We start from the raw sequence: 18,373 nt of genomic DNA on the forward strand, positions 1-18,373 counted from the left end.
GTACAACAGGAAACCTTCCCCATAATTACCATAAAAGCCATGAAGTTGAGTGGTCGATTTTTTCCTTAATCAGATATATGGACGTCCCAATAATAATCACAAAGCCCTCAAATAAAGACAATCAAGTAAATAAATAACAAGGAAAACAAAATAAGAGAAAAGTTTAGCAACACAAATACTCCTAAAACATCTGTCAAAAAAACCAAATCCCACAGAAGAAGTAATGGCACCAGTTGCACATTCTTGACATTCTAAAAGAAATTATAAAATAGCGGCCAGAGTTAGAAAAGCATGAAAAGGGCCGCTGAGACAGCAAGAGTCATGCCAATTATTAATGTTGTGTAAGAAGAGGGCCTCCAAGCAGCTGTACCACAAAGCAAGGATATATTAAAATTGATTCCCTTATTAGATATGACGAGGAAACAAAGTCTACCCATATTAATATGTTTTAATTTCAAAATAGTAGGATAAACTGTTTTAGTTGGGCAATAACTTCAAAAACAAAGTCTAATATATTATTATTAGAAGTCCTCGTCCTCGTTAAATGATTCCTTATTTTGCTCAATTTGAATCATAAAATTACAAAGCTTTAACTTGACAGTGTTGTATATAAATAAACAGACATTCATTGTCGGAACCTACACTACACACATACAAAACAGGTCTTACGTTTCAACAAATACATTCTATTTCGCTGATGCATGTTATATGGTCAGAACAACCCAGAGAGAGTTCCAGCCTTTCAGAATCAAACCAGGGTTTATAGCCTTCCCACATGGCTCTTATAGTTTTGTGCATATCAACCATCTTTGGCCTTTGCTTTAAAGAACCTTTAACACAGTCACATGCAACTTTGAGGAGACCAAGGATTTTATCGTCAAAACCCTTCCCTATGATAGATTCGTCAATGGTATCATAAAAATCTGCAGGATCAGTGAACAAGTTATTGCTGATATAGTTCATCAACTGACCATTTACACTGTCAGAAGAATCAGTCGTTGAACTTAATCTTTTCCCTGTTATAAGTTCAAAAAGGATTATTCCAAAGTCATAGACATCCTTCTCAACAGAACCCTTCACCCCATGTCCATCAATCAAAAACAATTTCATCCTCACATGATCTTCAACTGTCTGGTTTAGAAATTTTGCCTTCTCAAAATTGGATATTTTTGGCTCAAAATACCTGTCTAGCAAGACACACTCTGAATCTAAATTAAGATGGAATATCTTGCACCTTTTGTGGAGCCAAGATAAACCTCTTGCAATCCCAAGTGCAATGTGAATTCTCTCTGGCCATTCTAGTTTTATTTTTTGATCTCCTTCATCAGAATGGAACCAATCACTGAGTCTTCCATTAGACATGTACTTATACACCAAAATCCTTTCTCTTTTTTCTATGCAGAATCCTACCAATGGAGCTATGTTTCTGTGCCTGTGTCTCCCCGGAATCATTGTTTCAAGTAAGAATTCCCTCTTGTATTCATCAGCGCCATATAGTCTCTTAACTGCTAGAAAACAGTTATTTGGTACCTTTGCCTTGTACATAATCCCTGTCGTTCCTATCCCTAAAACGTTATCTGTGCTAAAGTAATCGGTTGCCTTGCATAATTCCTTGAAGCTCATTCTAGGAATCAATCTCTCCAACAATCTTGATAGCTGTAGATGAAATGTCACAATCTTGGCATTTCATGGACAGTAAAATTTGAAAATAATTAAATATGTAGCATATATGACCTTAATATATGATGTACAAACAGAGATTACATTAGATTTTCATAATTAGGAATCAATCTCTCCAACAATCTTGGTAGCTTAGATGAAATATATGTCACAATCTTGATATATCATGGACATAAAAATTTGAAAATAAATACGTGACGTGACCTTAAAGTAATGATATCAGTGTTTGATCTCAAATATCATGTGCTCACAACTGATCAATAGAGAAACAGAGAGAGAGAGAGAAAGAGAGAGTACCTCTTTGCTTCCTTGCTCTTGCATGGCTAGTGGTAGCAATTCAGCTTCTTGTCTAGTGTTCTTTTGATGGTTCTGCTTCTTCATTAAGGGATGAATAGCGTTACTCCTCCTCTTTTTGAATTCTGTCCAAGGGGCATAGTAGACCATGAAAGATACTAGGACAGAAGTTGCTGAAGAAACAAAACCAATAATAAAACTATACCAAAACGTTCTACCAAACAAGCTTTCGTCACAGCTTCCTAGTGCTCCCCCACAGAGTCCACTATTATTTGCATAGCTCAAACTCACATTAACATTGCTGACAAAAACAGGCACTGGCCCTTCTAACAAGTTGTTAGCAACACTAAAATCTATAAGCTGGGAAAGCAACCCAAGTTCTTGTGGGATTTGGCCACTTAACTGGTTGCTATCAAGTCTTAGGGTAATTAAGCCTGACAAATCGGCAATACCCTTTGGAATTTCACCATAGAAATTGTTATTTGAGAGATCGAGTGAGGTCAGATATGTCAACTGACTAGTTGAGATATCAGAAAGGATATATCCAGAAAGCTCGTTGTGTGAGAGGTTCAGAGTCTGCAACCATGCGAAATTTTCAACGCAACTAGGAAACTGGCCCTTCAGCCCCTTGTTAGAAAGACTGAGACCGATTACTTTCACGTTATTCCAGCATTCAACACCGCTAAATCTACACATGTCACCTTCAGTGTTGCTCTTGAAATCCCAGCTAGATAAGTGATTAAACTGATCCAATTTCTTGATGGTTTGCAAGCAATAGACGTCACTTTCAGCATCCAAACCTGCCAAAAAGAGACAGAATAATGACCCCAAGAAAATAGGGAGAACATTAAAATTTTTAGTGGTAGGCTTCATTTTTGTAGACATATTGCGACATCAAAACTAGTGAAGATGGACAAATTGCAAGATATAGTTCATCTTTAAGTTTCTTCTTTCTGAGGTAATTTGCCTCTATTGAAATCTCAAAGATGAAAGAATTAATTAACATGTACAGTGAAGGTAAGAACCGCGGGCAAGGCTATATATATATATCATGACATGCATGTCAAAAACAACAGGGGAATTAATATATGACTATACATGAGTTGAATTAGTTTTCATTTTCCAAGTTACTGCGTATTTTATAATTTCCTAGTCAGTTGTTTGTAGTGATGAAATGGCGAAAACTTCCAAACGCCCTGACTGTGTCAAAGTTTTGTTTTCTTTTTTGGTTACTAAATAAACTGAATCAAGATCCATATAGCATAGCAGTTTCCTAGAAGTTCAATTTGAATTTTCACATAAACACAATATGACTAGAACATTAATTAATTACTGCTATATTTTGGTTTTATAAATAAGAAGATCGGTAATGTCATGTTTCTTCTAATCATTTTATTTTTGTGATTAGTACTAGGGGATTTATACTACTCCAGAGAACTGGCTTGTAAGAGCATCTAAGGCTAACCAATCAAACGACCTTTCTACAACTCACTCCTACGTAATAATAATTAACAATATACGAGAATCCTTTTAATATCTATTTTGTATTCTTTAAAAATTTAAACTGTTGACTAGAACTGGACATCACTGATTGATCACGTTATATTGAAAAGAAGAGTTGGAATATAGTTAAGAAAATAATTTAAAGTCTTTTACAGGGGGTAGAGTTAGAGGATTTTCTTGAAAGAGATCATATAAAAATTAACAACTAAAAAATTCATAATAATTAATTATATTTCACAAAAACTATTACTATATAAAGTAAAAAAAGTACAAGACTATATGCTATAGCGGGAGAAAGGAGTTCGATATATAAAATTCAAGTAAGCAATTCTGAAGATAAAAAATCTTTATTATATCTTATTCTAATGTTAAAGTTTTAAAAATATAATTAATCTTAAATTTTGTAATAATAAGAATAATATATTCATGATATGAAAAATAAAAAATAAAAACTTCATGAAATAATATTTCTTTAATTTTTAATTAATTAATAATTATTTGGAAAAAATGGAGAGGATGACTTATAAAAAATTATGAAAAATAATGATTCTATATTTTTTTTGGGAATTACATATCTATATTGATTCTTGAGTGATAAAGAGAGTTACAGAAAGAGAGAGAGAGAGAGACAAAATGTGAATTGAGATAAGAAAAGTAAAGAGAGATAGAAAAAACAATAATAGAAGAAGCATAAGAAATAAAAATGTATAAAATTACAAATTTTCTTTTACAGCGTTTTCCATATTTTCATCTCCCTAATTTTTTATATGTAAAACTATTTCTCAATAAAAGGATTTATAATTCATTAAGCTTGGTCAAGAAGCAGCTAAGTTTTTACATTCTATAACTCAAAATTTCCTATTACGAAAAAAAATAAATCTCCCTTATACTTGGATGTCTTTCGTATATATTTTTTCACATTACAAATACTATTTGGTACAAAAAAAATTTAAACAGCTACAAATGTACAAACTTTGTTCACTTTTATTTTATTTTTTAGTTAAGTTAAAGTTTTTGATAAAACCAATTGTTTAATTAATTGGTGAATATGGAATAACTTAAAATTTAATAATTATGAGTGTGTGTGTGTGTTTAAATAATTATTACATTTCATATTTCAATTTATTTCAAAAAAATTACAGTAAACCTTTATGTTCTCCTTAAATAATAATAATAATGATAATAATAATTTATTTTAGTTTCTGAAATTATAATGAAAAGTAATTTTTGAAATTAGTAACTATCAATAATTTAGTCTTGAACGTTGAAATTAGACAATTTGATCTCTAATTTTGTCACCTATCAATTTTAGGCCTTGACTTTGTCGCGTGCATAGGCGGTTTCAAGGCCCGGCTACCCTGTGCAATTGCCCAGGCTAACCCTTTTAATTTTATGTTACTAATATTTTTATTTTTTTTTTGGTGTTGTACTATTATTTTTCTTTATTAATGAATTAAACGGGCAACTATCATGTTTAGCACGCAGATTCAACAAAAAGTATCTTGATGTTAAATAGTTAGTTGAACTAGCTGGCATAACCCTTTTTGTGGACTGTGTATTCTTATCCTTCACTCTTTTTTTTTTTTTTTTTCTTGGTAGAATTTTCCTTCTCATTTATTTACCCTTTGTAAACAATAATTACGATAATTCATGCAATAGGGTAATAACAACTATAGAAACACCAATCACATGAATTCATTATTATTGGTCAGCTTTTTCACAAATTTACTATGAGCTTAAAGCAAATATCATGTGATGTTGTTCTATAAATCTAAGTTGTACATTTATCAATTACTAGTATTTTAGTGAATGTTTATTTTATATAACTAAAATTTATAATTTATAATAAATAAATACTTATATATAAATTATGAAATAATTTTACACAAACATAAAAATGGAGAAAATTAAAAGAAAAATATTAAAGAAAGGGCAAGAAATTGGAAGGGCAAAACAATTGTAAGAGTTAAAAATTAGAAGGGCAAAAATATAGGTAACAGAAACAAAAGAAGTAAAGCTTCGTCACCGCAGCAACACTGTAGAAACCTTAAAGCTTCCGCCATCGACACCTACTGGTTCTTTTCCAACTACCGCCTTCCCCTTAGTTGTTTAATTTCAACTGATTGTGATTTTAAATTGAAACAATTAACACAAAGGTAGCAGAGAAGAAGAAGAAGAAAAATTTGGGTTTATTTGCACCGCCTAGTAGTAGCAGACACAGAGAAGAAGAAAAATTTGGGTTTGTCTTTGAAAGGTTAAATATTTTATGTTATATAGAAGTACTAACATTGTGAAAATGGGTCACATATTTTTCAAGTTTATCTAAAATCTCATATGGTGAAATTATAATATTGTATCATACTGATAACTTCAATAAATTTCATTATAAAAAATATTTACTTTATAATATATTTTGTCATTTTGTGTGCTGCTAAGTGTCAGATTAAGCTACTACACAGCAAGATTCATTGGTTATAAAAGTTTTATTGATAAGTCAAACTAAAGTGTGTATCTAGTAATATTATAAGCATATAGTATTATTTATAATAGCAGTAAAAAGATCTTTTACAGTGGAATCATACCACTTGTAAATTTGTTTATTGATAGATAAATTATCTACAATAAAGGTTTCTTTTGGTTATCTAATTTTATTAGTTTCTATAATGGTGTTTAATTGAATATAATATAATGCTTGTTCCTACTCTTTATAAATCATAAGAGATTACTTTTATTTTGAAAAACTATTCTTATTTAAATTTTGATTCTTATGATTTTAATTGTTAATTGAGTATTAACTTAAGATCATTTAATTTCAGAGATGAGGAGATTTTTGGTTGATAGAGCAAGTATTGAGAATGTGAATGTTGTACAACAAGAAGCCGAATTAGAACCGCCACCTAATATGGTTAATGAGTTTAACCCAAATGAGATTGTGCGTGATCCAGGTCATAGGAAACAAACGAGCTTTCAAATATATTGCAAAGAAAAGATCTTAATATTGTGAATGCCATGGAATTAGTTGATGTTGTCAAAGCTCGGTTGGGCACAATGAGAGAGAGAGTGGCTGGAATAATTTTTTTGCCGATGTCCAAGGATTTTGTGTTGCTACCAGTTCGGGGTCGTTCAAGAGCAGAAGGGAGGACTATCACTAATCTTCATCATTACCGTCCAGAGATTTTTTATGTTGCTATTGATAAAATATGTGTGGAGATGGATCACCGCTTTAGTGAAGGAAGTAACATTATACTTGATTGCTTCTCATGTCTTGACCCCAAGAACTCTTTCTCCAAGTTTGATGTTGATAAGCTTGCTCGTCTTGCTGATATTTATCATGCAGACTTTTCTGATGATGACCGAGGAACAATTAGGGATCAACTTGAAACTTATGTGCTTCAAGTGAGAAGAAATGCTTCTTTTTCCACTTGTGAAGATGTTCAAAGTTTGGCTATGAAGATGGTTCAAACTGAGAAACATTTGGTATTTCCATTGGTTTATAAACTTATTGAGCTAGCTTTGATATTGCCGGTGTCGACAGCATCCGTTGAAAGAGCTTTTTCAGCAATGAAGATTATCAAGTCTAAATTGCGCAATAAGATCAACGATGTGTGGTTCAATGACTTGATGGTATGTTACACCGAGCGGGAGATATTCAAGTCACTTGATGATATTGATATTATTCGAACATTTACCGCAAAGAAGTCTCGGAAAGGACACTTGCCTCGTAATTTTATTTAACCCGCTATTGTAAGATTATGTTTATCTCTTTTATTTTAAACTATATTTTTGTTGACAAAATGACGAGTTTCTTTTATTTTGATTGATTACTATTTACATATTATATACAATGTGAATTTGCTATCTTTAAATTTTTGCCCAGGCTTTATAATTTTTCTGGCTCCACCACTGGTCGCGTGCATCAATAAATTTAATTCATAATTTTATTGCACATCAATTAATTAACTTAGTTTCTATACGAAGAACCAAATTTGAGTTATGATTGTCAAATTTAGGGGTCAAATCGATAATAATAGCCAGAAGTTTAGGTTAAATAATTAATTTTGTAATGTTAGGGAATATGGACCAACTATATATTGATGGTGCCATATTTAAGGACTAGATATGATACTTGGGAAATTTAAGAACTATTTTTTTTATACATGCATATCTATTTTATATTTGTTTATATTTGAATTCAATTAATAAGTATAAATGCTCAAATCAGATATATGAATATTTGTTTATATTTGAGTTCAATTAATTAGTAACTATCAATACTTTAATTTAATAGTTCAGAAATTTAAAAGCTCAAATAGAAAATAAAATGGATAATTTTGTTATCGTGTTGTTAATATAATATTTACAAATTTTATTGAAAACTAATTATCTTTAATAAAGAATCTGGTCACTACCTTTATACAGTAAAGGCTCTTTTTTAATATTATTTTTTATATAATGTTTTGGTAATGATTTTATACATTTTTATTTCTTATGCTTCTTCTAAAACATTAATAATTGGCATGACTCTTGTCTCAGCGGCCCTTTTCATGTTTTTCTAACTCTGGCCGCTATTTTATTATTTCTTTTAGAATGTGAAGAATGTGCAACTGGTGATTATTTAATTCAATCTCCATTACTTCTTCTGTGGGATTTGGTTTTTTTGACAGATGTTTTAGGAGTATTTGTGTTGCTAAACTTTTCTCTTATTTTGTCTTCCTTGTTATTTATTTATTTGTTTGTCTTTATTTGAGGGCTTTGTGATTATTATTGGGATGTCCATATATCGGATTATAAGGAAAAAATCGACCACTCAACTTCATGGATTTTATGGTAATTATGGGGAAGATTTCCTGTTGTACATTTTCAGCTGCATTTCAATTATCATAAACTTCTATACAAGTCTATGAACAAAAAGTGTTTGTTGCTAACCATAATTAATTAGACGGCTGATAATGTTTATAATATATTGTTTAAAGACTACCAGTATTGAGCTGTCATCTTAGGATGCAAATAGAAGTTGACCATTAGGCCAATGAGTGCAGAAACATACAGATTACATTCTGTTGACTCCTCCAATCTTTTTTCCGCTTAGCATATTTATCAGTGCAAAAGTGAAGAAGCAAATTGTACAAATTTCATTCAGCAATCTATTCAAACAAAATAAGAAAAGCACCACTAATAGTGTCTAACTTACTGTTATAGTCGTAAGTATGAATAATTTTAAAATCATACCGTATCGGTATCTAGTATTCGCTGGGTGCATATCAATTACATACCAAATATACTTTTTTTTTTATAAATTGAATACTTCACTTGAATACATTTTAGGTATATACCAAGTTCGTACCTAAGTCTATAGGTTACGAAAAAAACTTAAGCACATATTTCTTTATCCATTCTATGGAAAAGAAATATGCTTAATCCAAATAGACATGAAAATTTAGTTCTTATACATACAAATCTTCATCTTCTCTAAAACTCTTAAAAAAGAATTAGAGTTATAAAGAGGTTTAGATTCTTAAATTCAAGTTATTGCTCTTTCTCTTGGCAAACCAGTTATAGAAACAATTTTAATTTTTGAATGATGATGAACAATCAAATGATAAGATTGAAACTATTTGGATTAACATATATGTATCTTGGAAAGTTCCCCTTCCTGTTATCTCCACTTCTAGAATCAGTCTTGATGCTCCAAGCAACATGAACCATGGTGAGTTATGAACTAAATGCTTTACATAAAAAATCAGCAAGTATTCTGCCCTGGCTGGTGCAGCATTAGTTAAAAACACATAAAAGTGGTTGTTGCTTCCTACACCTCAAGTTAACAACAGCTCATAGAAGTATACAGAGAAGCCCAATCCAATAGTATGACCAATTCATCTACTTTTGGGCTCCAAAAATATATGGACTTCAAATCGGGTATGAGTTTGACAACAGTTTTTTTGGTAGGTAGGAGTTTGACAGTATAATATTGTTATTATCTCCAATCTGTAATATATATGCTCTTTTCAAATCGAGTTATTTTAAGTTGCAACAGCGCAGAATAAATCGTTAAAATGACCAGCTATCGTTCCAATTAATTAAAAAGCAATGCTAAGTTCTCCTACTATATTCTCTTATAAATCTTTTTATTATTTGTAAAAAAATATTTAATAACTACAAAACTCAATCTGATGATTAGTGAATCAATCCAATAAAATTTATTGAGTTGATAAATTATATATGAAAGTCAGATTACGTAATTTGAAAAAAAATTAACACAACCCAACTCATTTTAAAAGGTTAAATGAATTGATCGATCGAATTCAATCAAATTTTAACATTTTTAATCCAGTTATGATCGAGTTAAGAATAATTTTTAATTAAATCTTTTTTTCAATATAAAAAAAAATAAAAAATAAGAATTATGAACTTCGTCAACCGGTAAACCGGTAAAAATACACAAGGAACATCCTTTATTGTTATTGAGTATTAATACGTATATATATTATTACATGCATGAATTTGAAGTGTAGGATCTCCTAAATTGGTGGTGTTATTATTGTTGCATGGTTATTCATAATATGTAAAGTGGTAGATAGCAGCTACAGTTTGTAGGGTCTTTCACCAACAAAGTTGCCAGGGGGATCATAGTTGCAAGTGATGAAAGTGCCTCCGTTATCACATGTCACTTTGGCACATCCAAGACGCACCGAGTTAGCCCAAACGACCTGTGTGTAGTGCAGGCACTCTCCTCCAACACAAGAGTTAGAATCATAGTCATAGTTGGATTTCTCATCAACCCACATTTTCACTGCATCTGTGCCACTTAGTTCACCAGTGCTCATTGCAATATTCTCTCCGTATTCACCACCAGAGTGGATCAGTTGGCAGTCACCTTTGCGTTGATTAGCATAGCTCTCTGCATAAGCAGCAACCGTATCATCCCAAGCCAAACTTGGAACAATCACTGTTTGTCTTGGTGATTGAGAACCCACCTCTGCTCGTGCTGCATTGTGTGCATTCACGTAGTCTTCTGCTGAATCTTGAGCGTAGGCAACATCACCCACGATCACCAACCCCAACACACACATCACACAAAACGAAATCTTAATGCACATGTACCCCATTATATTAATTATGCTTAATAGTATCACTTTCTTTAGCTATATAGAAATTGATACTAAAAGGAAAGGTTTTTGATGAAAAAGGTTGGAGCTCGTCTTAGGTATTTATAGGTTTTTTTTTTTAACATGGAATGGAATAGAATGGAAGGTGGTGACATGCATGCGGAGGAATACGGACAATCATCTTTGACGGAAAAGTGAGATGGATGACTTTTTCTTTGTTCTTTGTTGTTTTTGGAAATTTTAAAAGTCTTTAATATTTTTTAAATGACCACTATCAATTTTAGCATGTGTATGTTATATTAAGGAAGTCATATAAGCCACTAGTAAAGTGATCAGCAGCCATAATGACACAAATAATTAATATTAATAAAGCTACTTTCGCTCCAATGACAAATCTTCTCAAATACCGTGTATATATATATATATATATATATATATATATATATATATATATATATATAGGAGTAGGTGTTGTTCAAGCCGTATAGTGCTCGCATGAAAATCCAAATTGAACTTCTAGATTATAGGTATATGTGCGTCTTTATCCAAACTGCATGATGCACCTTCGTGGATGAAGTTTCATTTGATTGCGGGAACAACCTTATTTAACTGCATGCAGAGGTCTCGAACTTACTTCCCGATTAATTTTCTCCCTTTGTTACCACACACACAAAGATATATGATTTTCCAAAGCCTGTATTCAGAGAGAATTTTAATAAAAAATATTAATACAATAACTCAATAAGTACGTGAGTATGCTTTTATTTAATCAAATTACCAGTACTTCGAAAATTGAATGATGAGTCATCATTAAACTGATGGAAGAATTTAATCCTAATTTAATTATTTTTCCTTACTGTTTAGGAGATGAGTGAGAGCTTGACCTAAACTATAACTTATTAGATACAAGACTGAGATTTATTCCATCAACCAATCCCATGAGATTACTCCTAATTTAATGATTTATTATCTCTAATCAAATTTGTTAAATTAATAAGAATTTTATTTACTTATTAAACAGATTATATAGAATATGATTATATATATTGCATAAAACAATATATAGAATTGGCAAGGAAGAGGATAAAGCTATTTTACAAGTAACTTGATAGAGTTATTTCGTCCAATAATTCTTTATCTGTGTGTCTGTGCTAAATAAATCAAATTTAGATTTTTTATAAAATTATTTAATACATTCATTAAATAAATATAACTTAATTTGTATAAAATACTTTTTAAAATATAATGAGTAAATATTGACTGTAAAATTATCCAACACAAACGTTTGATCTATTTAAAGTTTAGTATATGTATGCATGGTTATTTGGGATAACTTAATTAATCACTGTCCTAAAAATTATTTCTAAAAATTGTCAAGGGTGCGGATTATTCAACACAAGATTTTTTTTAACAAGTGATTTTGAAAGTTCAACTCCTGAATATTGAATTGGTTTAAATATTTTAAGAGAGAAATTTTCTACTCGTATTAATTATTTCTAACTAAAATATATGATTATCTTCTGATACATACACAGTTTTTACTTAAAACTATATTTAAAAACTATTTTTCCTATGGATTAGTATGGCATATTTCAATCCTCGAGAACCATCATGTATTACACAATCTCAACATCATTTTACTTTACAAAAACACATGTTGCATAGCCTTGAGAAAGAAAAAATTAAAACTGGTTGCGCTACCAGTTTTGAGTTGATTTGCCAATTCTCTACATGTTGCACTTTTTTCTGGTTAATTTTGTTCACATCAGTTTGACCCATTTGATTTCATACCAATTCAAATGGCTCATGGTTATCAAAATTTTGGGATAGCCTAGCTTGGATTACAAAATTTTATACTGACTCGAACCCAATTGGACAAATTGAAACACAGTTCATCTTTAAGTTTTCACTTTCTGAGATTGAAATCTCAAAGCACAATGAATTAACAAGTAGCGTGTATTACGTAAGAATCGCTCAAGATTATAAATATTATAGCATGCATGTACAACACGTACAGGAATGACTTGGATTGATTTTCACTTTTGAAAGTGTTATTTAAATATTATAAATATTTTAGTCGATCAGTTGTCACAAAAACTTTATCCAAAGGCCTTGAATGTGTCAGTTTTCGTTTTTTCTTTATAAAATAAACGAATTGGATAAAGACGCATACCAATTTCCTAACAGTTCAATTTGACAATGTATATATGGCTAGAGCATCACCTACTTCTACAATTTTATATTATATTAGAGCCACAGTTGCTCTATTAAAATTAGTTATTTGTGTCATTCTGGCTGCTGATCATTTTACTAGTGGTTTATATGATTTCCTTAATATAACATACACATGCTAAAATTGATAGTGGTCATTTAAAAAATATTAAAGACTTTTAAAATTTCCAAAAACAACAAAGAACAAAGAAAAAGTCATCCATCTCACTTTTCCGTCAAAGATGATTGTCCGTATTCCTCCGCATGCATGTCACCACCTTCCATTCTATTCCATTCCATGTTAAAAAAAAAAACCTATAAATACCTAAGACGAGCTCCAACCTTTTTCATCAAAAACCTTTCCTTTTAGTATCAATTTCTATATAGCTAAAGAAAGTGATACTATTAAGCATAATTAATATAATGGGGTACATGTGCATTAAGATTTCGTTTTGTGTGATGTGTGTGTTGGGGTTGGTGATCGTGGGTGATGTTGCCTACGCTCAAGATTCAGCAGAAGACTACGTGAATGCACACAATGCAGCACGAGCAGAGGTGGGTTCTCAATCACCAAGACAAACAGTGATTGTTCCAAGTTTGGCTTGGGATGATACGGTTGCTGCTTATGCAGAGAGCTATGCTAATCAACGCAAAGGTGACTGCCAACTGATCCACTCTGGTGGTGAATACGGAGAGAATATTGCAATGAGCACTGGTGAACTAAGTGGCACAGATGCAGTGAAAATGTGGGTTGATGAGAAATCCAACTATGACTATGATTCTAACTCTTGTGTTGGAGGAGAGTGCCTGCACTACACACAGGTCGTTTGGGCTAACTCGGTGCGTCTTGGATGTGCCAAAGTGACATGTGATAACGGAGGCACTTTCATCACTTGCAACTATGATCCCCCTGGCAACTTTGTTGGTGAAAGACCCTACAAACTGTAGCTGCTATCTACCACTTTACATATTATGAATAACCATGCAACAATAATAACACCACCAATTTAGGTGATCCTACACTTCAAATTCATGCATGTAATAGTATATATATGTACTTCTTGATGTATTGGATTAATACTTAATAAAAATAAAGCATGTTAATGTGTGTTTTTATGGAGTGACCGAGTTCATAACTCCTATTTTTCATTTTTTTTAGAAAATGATCTAATTAAAGGTTATTTTTAACTCGATCAGAAATATTAAAATTGATTGAACTCGATCGATCAATTCATTTAACTTTTTAAGATAAGTTGGGTTGAGTTAATTATCCTTTAAATCACGTAATCTAACTTGTATGTATAATCTGTCAACTCAATAAATTTGATTAGATTGATTCACTAGTTATTAAATTGAGTTTTGTAGTTATTAAATATTTTTTTGACAAATGTCAATGCTTTTAGAATAGGTTAAAAAAATAAAAGGAAAAAATATTTTTTAGATGGACAAAAACGTATTCCTCATAATTTTTTAACGTGTTTTCATATAATTTTTAATAAAAAATTGTCTTTTAATTTTTTTAATCAGTGTTTTAAGGATATTAATATGTAAGATTCATATTTTTTTGGATATATTATTTTATAAACTATTCACTAGGGAGAAAACACATTTTATAACAGTTTTTTTACATTGATTATAAGATAACTAAACTGAAAAAAAAAGTTAAATAGAACTTTATTTTTTTATTTTGTCAAGTCTACAATAATTTTTGGTTTTTTATTTTAAAATAGATATATTTGATCCTCTTATTTTTAAAAATATCAAGTTTTTGTTCAATTCTTAATTTTTGTCTCCATTTAAAATTTCTTACTCTTTAATTAATTAAATAATTTATTAATGATATTCATACTTCTATTATTGTTCAATGGAAGCAAAGTGAGGTTTATTTATTCGCTCAGTTAGAATGAATGAGTTTGAAAACAAAGAAAATTAAGGAAATACTAACTTTGTATTTGTTGTAAACACTTTTATATTTGAATTTTTTTTTTTTGTAAACAAAGATTATCAAAAGTTACTTATTGAAGTGGTTCGACATTTGTTGCCTATACGTATTTTTCTATGCTTGGATGGTTCCGCATTTTTAGTCTAAATTGAATTGGGAGTGTGAGTATATATATAAAAATAAAGTCACAATATATACAAATTTACAATATCATTTCATTCTTGTATCTTATCGTGGGGGTAAACTAAGATTATATAGCCTAATTAATTTCATATTAACAATTCGAATGATCTCCACCTTTTTATATATGTAGTTTATGAAATCTAAATAACCATATAGCAATAAAAACATTTCTATACATTTGTCATTCCTTCCATTATATGTGGGATTTGAATTTGATGGGATGACATAATATAGGTTATGATGTGTGGTGGTAGGAACTAGGAAGACTTGGTCACAACTGCCCTTGCCCATACGATCTATCATACCGCCGTGTAAAAAAAGGTAAATAGAAAGAAAAGTTAGAGGGATTCTAAGATGCATCCCTTCTAGTTGGTAACTGGTGCATGGATGTACCAAAGTCTGTAGCCATAGATTAATTAATTTTTATGGAAAGTTTAATTTATCGTAGAAACATCAAGCATGACGAACTTGCACTGAATTTTCTTCTCTTGGAAGGAAATTAAGCACTGTCCTTTTCATAGGCTTCAATCATGGCGGGTCATATGTTTTCATGAATTCACCAAGAAAGAAATTAACGAAGTGCAGCAACCGTTGTGCACCAAGAAAAGAAATTTCTTTTCTTGGTCAATGGATGCGTATACAAGGTCTATTTGACTGTTTTTTAATCCACCAGAAATATCTGTATATTTTTTAATAAAATAAACAACGGATATATTATAGAATACCGGTTTATTTTAAATTCAATAATTAAAATAAATGTTTTTAAATAATAAATAAATACATAATACCAACTTTAATTAGCTTAAAGAAGAATTAGTTAGAATTAAAATACTTAACGAACATATAATCTAAGCTTGAATAAAATTTACTATTTACTACACGATACATAAATACATTCAAACATATCGTAAAAAAAAACATTCAAACATACTGATGATCTTATAAATTATAACAGAAAATCCATTTTAAGTATAATAACTACGTACATATCTCTCTTTAAAAAAAGTACGTAACTTATTTTTTGTCATTTGTTTGCATAAGATTTTAAAATATATTTTTATCTGATCCGCCCTATATGTCTATTACTAAAGAATATTACATGGGAAAATCCTATAGGACAAAATTTAGAGGAGAAAAAAGAATGTATTTATTCCTCCATGCGCTGTTGAATAATGTTTCATTAAAAACCCTACTGAGAAAATTCATAGTGAAGGGGGGAAGAGTACAATGTGTGTGTGTGTGTCTATATATATATATATATCAATTGATCGAGAGCTTTTGAATTGATAAGCTCCAATAATATGAACCAGCTTTCCATATAATGCAAACGACAAGTACTTATTCAAACAAATTAATATTCAACCTATTTTTCTTTAATTAAATTCCTTAACCTGGGTCTGGTGATTCATATAATATAATCTTCAAATAAAATTTACAAGAAGGAAGTAATTATGATAGAAATTAAGATGTAGAGAAGACAATAAGAAAATTAAAAGATACATTTTTAGATTAGTTAGATTAAGAGAGATAGCCGCGGTTAAAAAAAAAAGATTAAGAAAGATAAGGAAATTAAAGATGAAGAGAAAGAAAATATTAGTTTTTTGTTTACTTGTTTGGATATATAGAAAAGAAAATGTAATTATATTAAGTGAGAGCGTTCATGACCTATACGTTTTCATTTTCCCGACTTGCCTCAATGTTACTTTTGATGGGTTTGTATTTAAAAAAATAGACCTAATGCATTTTGAGAATTAATTTATGATCATCTCAACATGGTTCAATGTAATTTATTCTTTTGCTATAAAAAATGTCATTTATTCTTTAAAAAAATATATTTTTAAAAATAATTATGTATGAATGATGATACAATTTCTAAATATAGATATGTTTTGTATAACAAGATAATATTATATTTATATTCATATTATGTATTTTGAAATATATTATAATATTTTATATATATATATATATATATCTTAATTTTAGTTATATGTTTTAATTTTACAATATATCTAACTATGTTTGGTGTTAAGATTAGTATCGTATATCAACAAATCAAGTTGATTTGGTCCTAAACAAAACTAAGTTAGTTAATTTAAACAGTTCCAAATATATGAAAAATAGGATATTTTTGTCATTTCGGGATTACCTACTATCCATTTCTTTCTTGATTGTCTTTTTTAGATTGAAAAAAAAAGACGATAAACGTTAACATACACACAAAATTCGTTTAGCTTCATTTTTCTCTCATTTCAAACGAGGAATTATTGAAGTGCACCTCCAGAGATTCAAATTTTCTGTCACATGGAATTTTTTTTCTTCCTTTTCTTAATCTGTTGTTCCAAAACATCCTTTACAGTGAATACCATTAATTAAATTCAAATAGGAAAAAAATTATAAAAACAAATGACAATGTAGAACATCAAATTAATACACATCACATCGTACGTACGTTGAAGACTAAATAACATTATTATTGATTATATGTGAGTTAATTATGAGCTCACATGTATTCCAATACATTGAAAAATTATCATTACGTGAATTTATATAAATTCATGATTTTATTGTTTATTCTTAATATGTATGGTATATAAGTAATCTGAAATGATAACTAGCAGAGCTCGCTGCTACAATGAAACAACTCAGTAGGGTCTTTGGCCAATATAGTTGCCACGAGGAACATGGTTGCTAGTGATGAAAGTGTTGGAGTAAGTATGATGTTAAATTTCATATTGAGTACAAGTGAAAAAATTGAGAATTATATAAATGAGGAGAAGATTCATAATCCTGAGTCTTAAAATTTTATGTTAAAGTGTGATATCAAATTTTTTTATATGATTATTGATGGTTCATATGAGTAAGATGGCGGCGGGATCCTTAGCCACTTAGGTCACCCGTGCTCATTGCAAGATTCTCCCCGTTGGCAATCACCTTTACGTTGATTAGCATAGTTCTGTGCAAAAGCAGCAACAGTATCATCCCATGCCAAGTTTTGAACACCCACCTCTGATCTTGCAGCGTTGTGTGCATTGACGTAGTCTGATGGTGAGTCTAGAGCATAGGCTACGTGACTCACAATCACCAACCCCAACACACACAATACAGAAAATGAAACCTTGCACAACCCCATTTTGATTGATTGATTTCTTGATCAGCTATATAGAAATTAATAATGCCGAAAGGGAGGTGTTAATTTGATGAATAAGGTAGGAGCTCCTGTGAGGTATTTATAGGGTTTTTTTAACATGGAAAATTGTTTGATGAATAAGGTTGAAGTTTTCTCTTTCAACCACTCAATGCTATATATTAATGAAATATTTATACCAATTTAAGAATGAATATATTTTTTCTTATAAAATATGACACATTTTTGTTAATTAATTAAGAATTTACAAAAATCATTTTATCTTATAAATATATTTGATATATATATATATATATATATATATAT

At 30.2% G+C, this 18,373-nt stretch overlaps 4 protein-coding genes across 5 annotated transcripts; 2 read left to right on the forward strand and 2 right to left on the reverse strand.

The window, feature by feature from the left end:
- Positions 1-402: 402 nt before the first annotated feature.
- On the reverse strand, positions 403-3,030 carry LOC114375208 (probably inactive leucine-rich repeat receptor-like protein kinase At5g48380). 2 transcript variants are annotated; one of them, XM_028332977.1, is made up of 2 exons: positions 1,978-3,030; positions 403-1,677 (listed from the first exon to the last, which is right to left on the reverse strand). In XM_028332977.1, exons 1-2 carry the CDS (start codon positions 2,857-2,859, stop codon positions 673-675), a joined length of 1,887 nt encoding a protein of 628 aa, XP_028188778.1. In that variant the 5' UTR covers positions 2,860-3,030; the 3' UTR covers positions 403-672. The 2 variants fall into 2 exon arrangements, with proteins under 2 accessions (XP_028188778.1, XP_028188779.1); XM_028332978.1 differs by having other exon boundaries at positions 404-1,656.
- A 3,258-nt stretch (positions 3,031-6,288) lies between these two features.
- Positions 6,289-7,273, forward strand: LOC114373721. Its single transcript, XM_028331244.1, has one exon. The coding sequence runs from the start codon at positions 6,487-6,489 to the stop codon at positions 7,210-7,212; it is 726 nt and encodes a 241-aa protein (XP_028187045.1). The 5' UTR covers positions 6,289-6,486; the 3' UTR covers positions 7,213-7,273.
- A 2,616-nt stretch (positions 7,274-9,889) lies between these two features.
- LOC114374723 (pathogenesis-related protein 1-like) lies at positions 9,890-10,657 on the reverse strand. The gene has a single exon (XM_028332393.1). The coding sequence runs from the start codon at positions 10,581-10,583 to the stop codon at positions 10,059-10,061; it is 525 nt and encodes a 174-aa protein (XP_028188194.1). The 5' UTR covers positions 10,584-10,657; the 3' UTR covers positions 9,890-10,058.
- Positions 10,658-13,141: 2,484 nt separating this feature from the next.
- On the forward strand, positions 13,142-13,914 carry LOC114374721 (pathogenesis-related protein 1-like). Its single transcript, XM_028332392.1, has one exon. The coding sequence runs from the start codon at positions 13,218-13,220 to the stop codon at positions 13,740-13,742; it is 525 nt and encodes a 174-aa protein (XP_028188193.1). The 5' UTR covers positions 13,142-13,217; the 3' UTR covers positions 13,743-13,914.
- Positions 13,915-18,373: the final 4,459 nt, after the last annotated feature.

Source organism: Glycine soja, chromosome 11 (genome assembly GCF_004193775.1).
Source record: "Glycine soja cultivar W05 chromosome 11, ASM419377v2, whole genome shotgun sequence".
Lineage (NCBI taxonomy): Eukaryota > Viridiplantae > Streptophyta > Magnoliopsida > Fabales > Fabaceae > Glycine > Glycine soja.

Excerpts from the sequence above, each read along its gene's own strand:
- LOC114375208 (XM_028332977.1), bottom strand. The coding sequence starts at position 2,859 with ATGTCTACAAAAATGAAGCCTACCACTAAAAATTTTAATGTTCTCCCT. Across the intron at positions 1,678-1,977 it reads AAGAGCAAGGAAGCAAAGAG|ATTGTGACATTTCATCTACA; the intron begins GTACTCTCTCTT and ends TGAAATGCCAAG.
- LOC114373721 (XM_028331244.1), top strand. The coding sequence starts at position 6,487 with ATGGAATTAGTTGATGTTGTCAAAGCTCGGTTGGGCACAATGAGAGAG.
- LOC114374723 (XM_028332393.1), bottom strand. The coding sequence starts at position 10,583 with ATGGGGTACATGTGCATTAAGATTTCGTTTTGTGTGATGTGTGTGTTG.
- LOC114374721 (XM_028332392.1), top strand. The coding sequence starts at position 13,218 with ATGGGGTACATGTGCATTAAGATTTCGTTTTGTGTGATGTGTGTGTTG.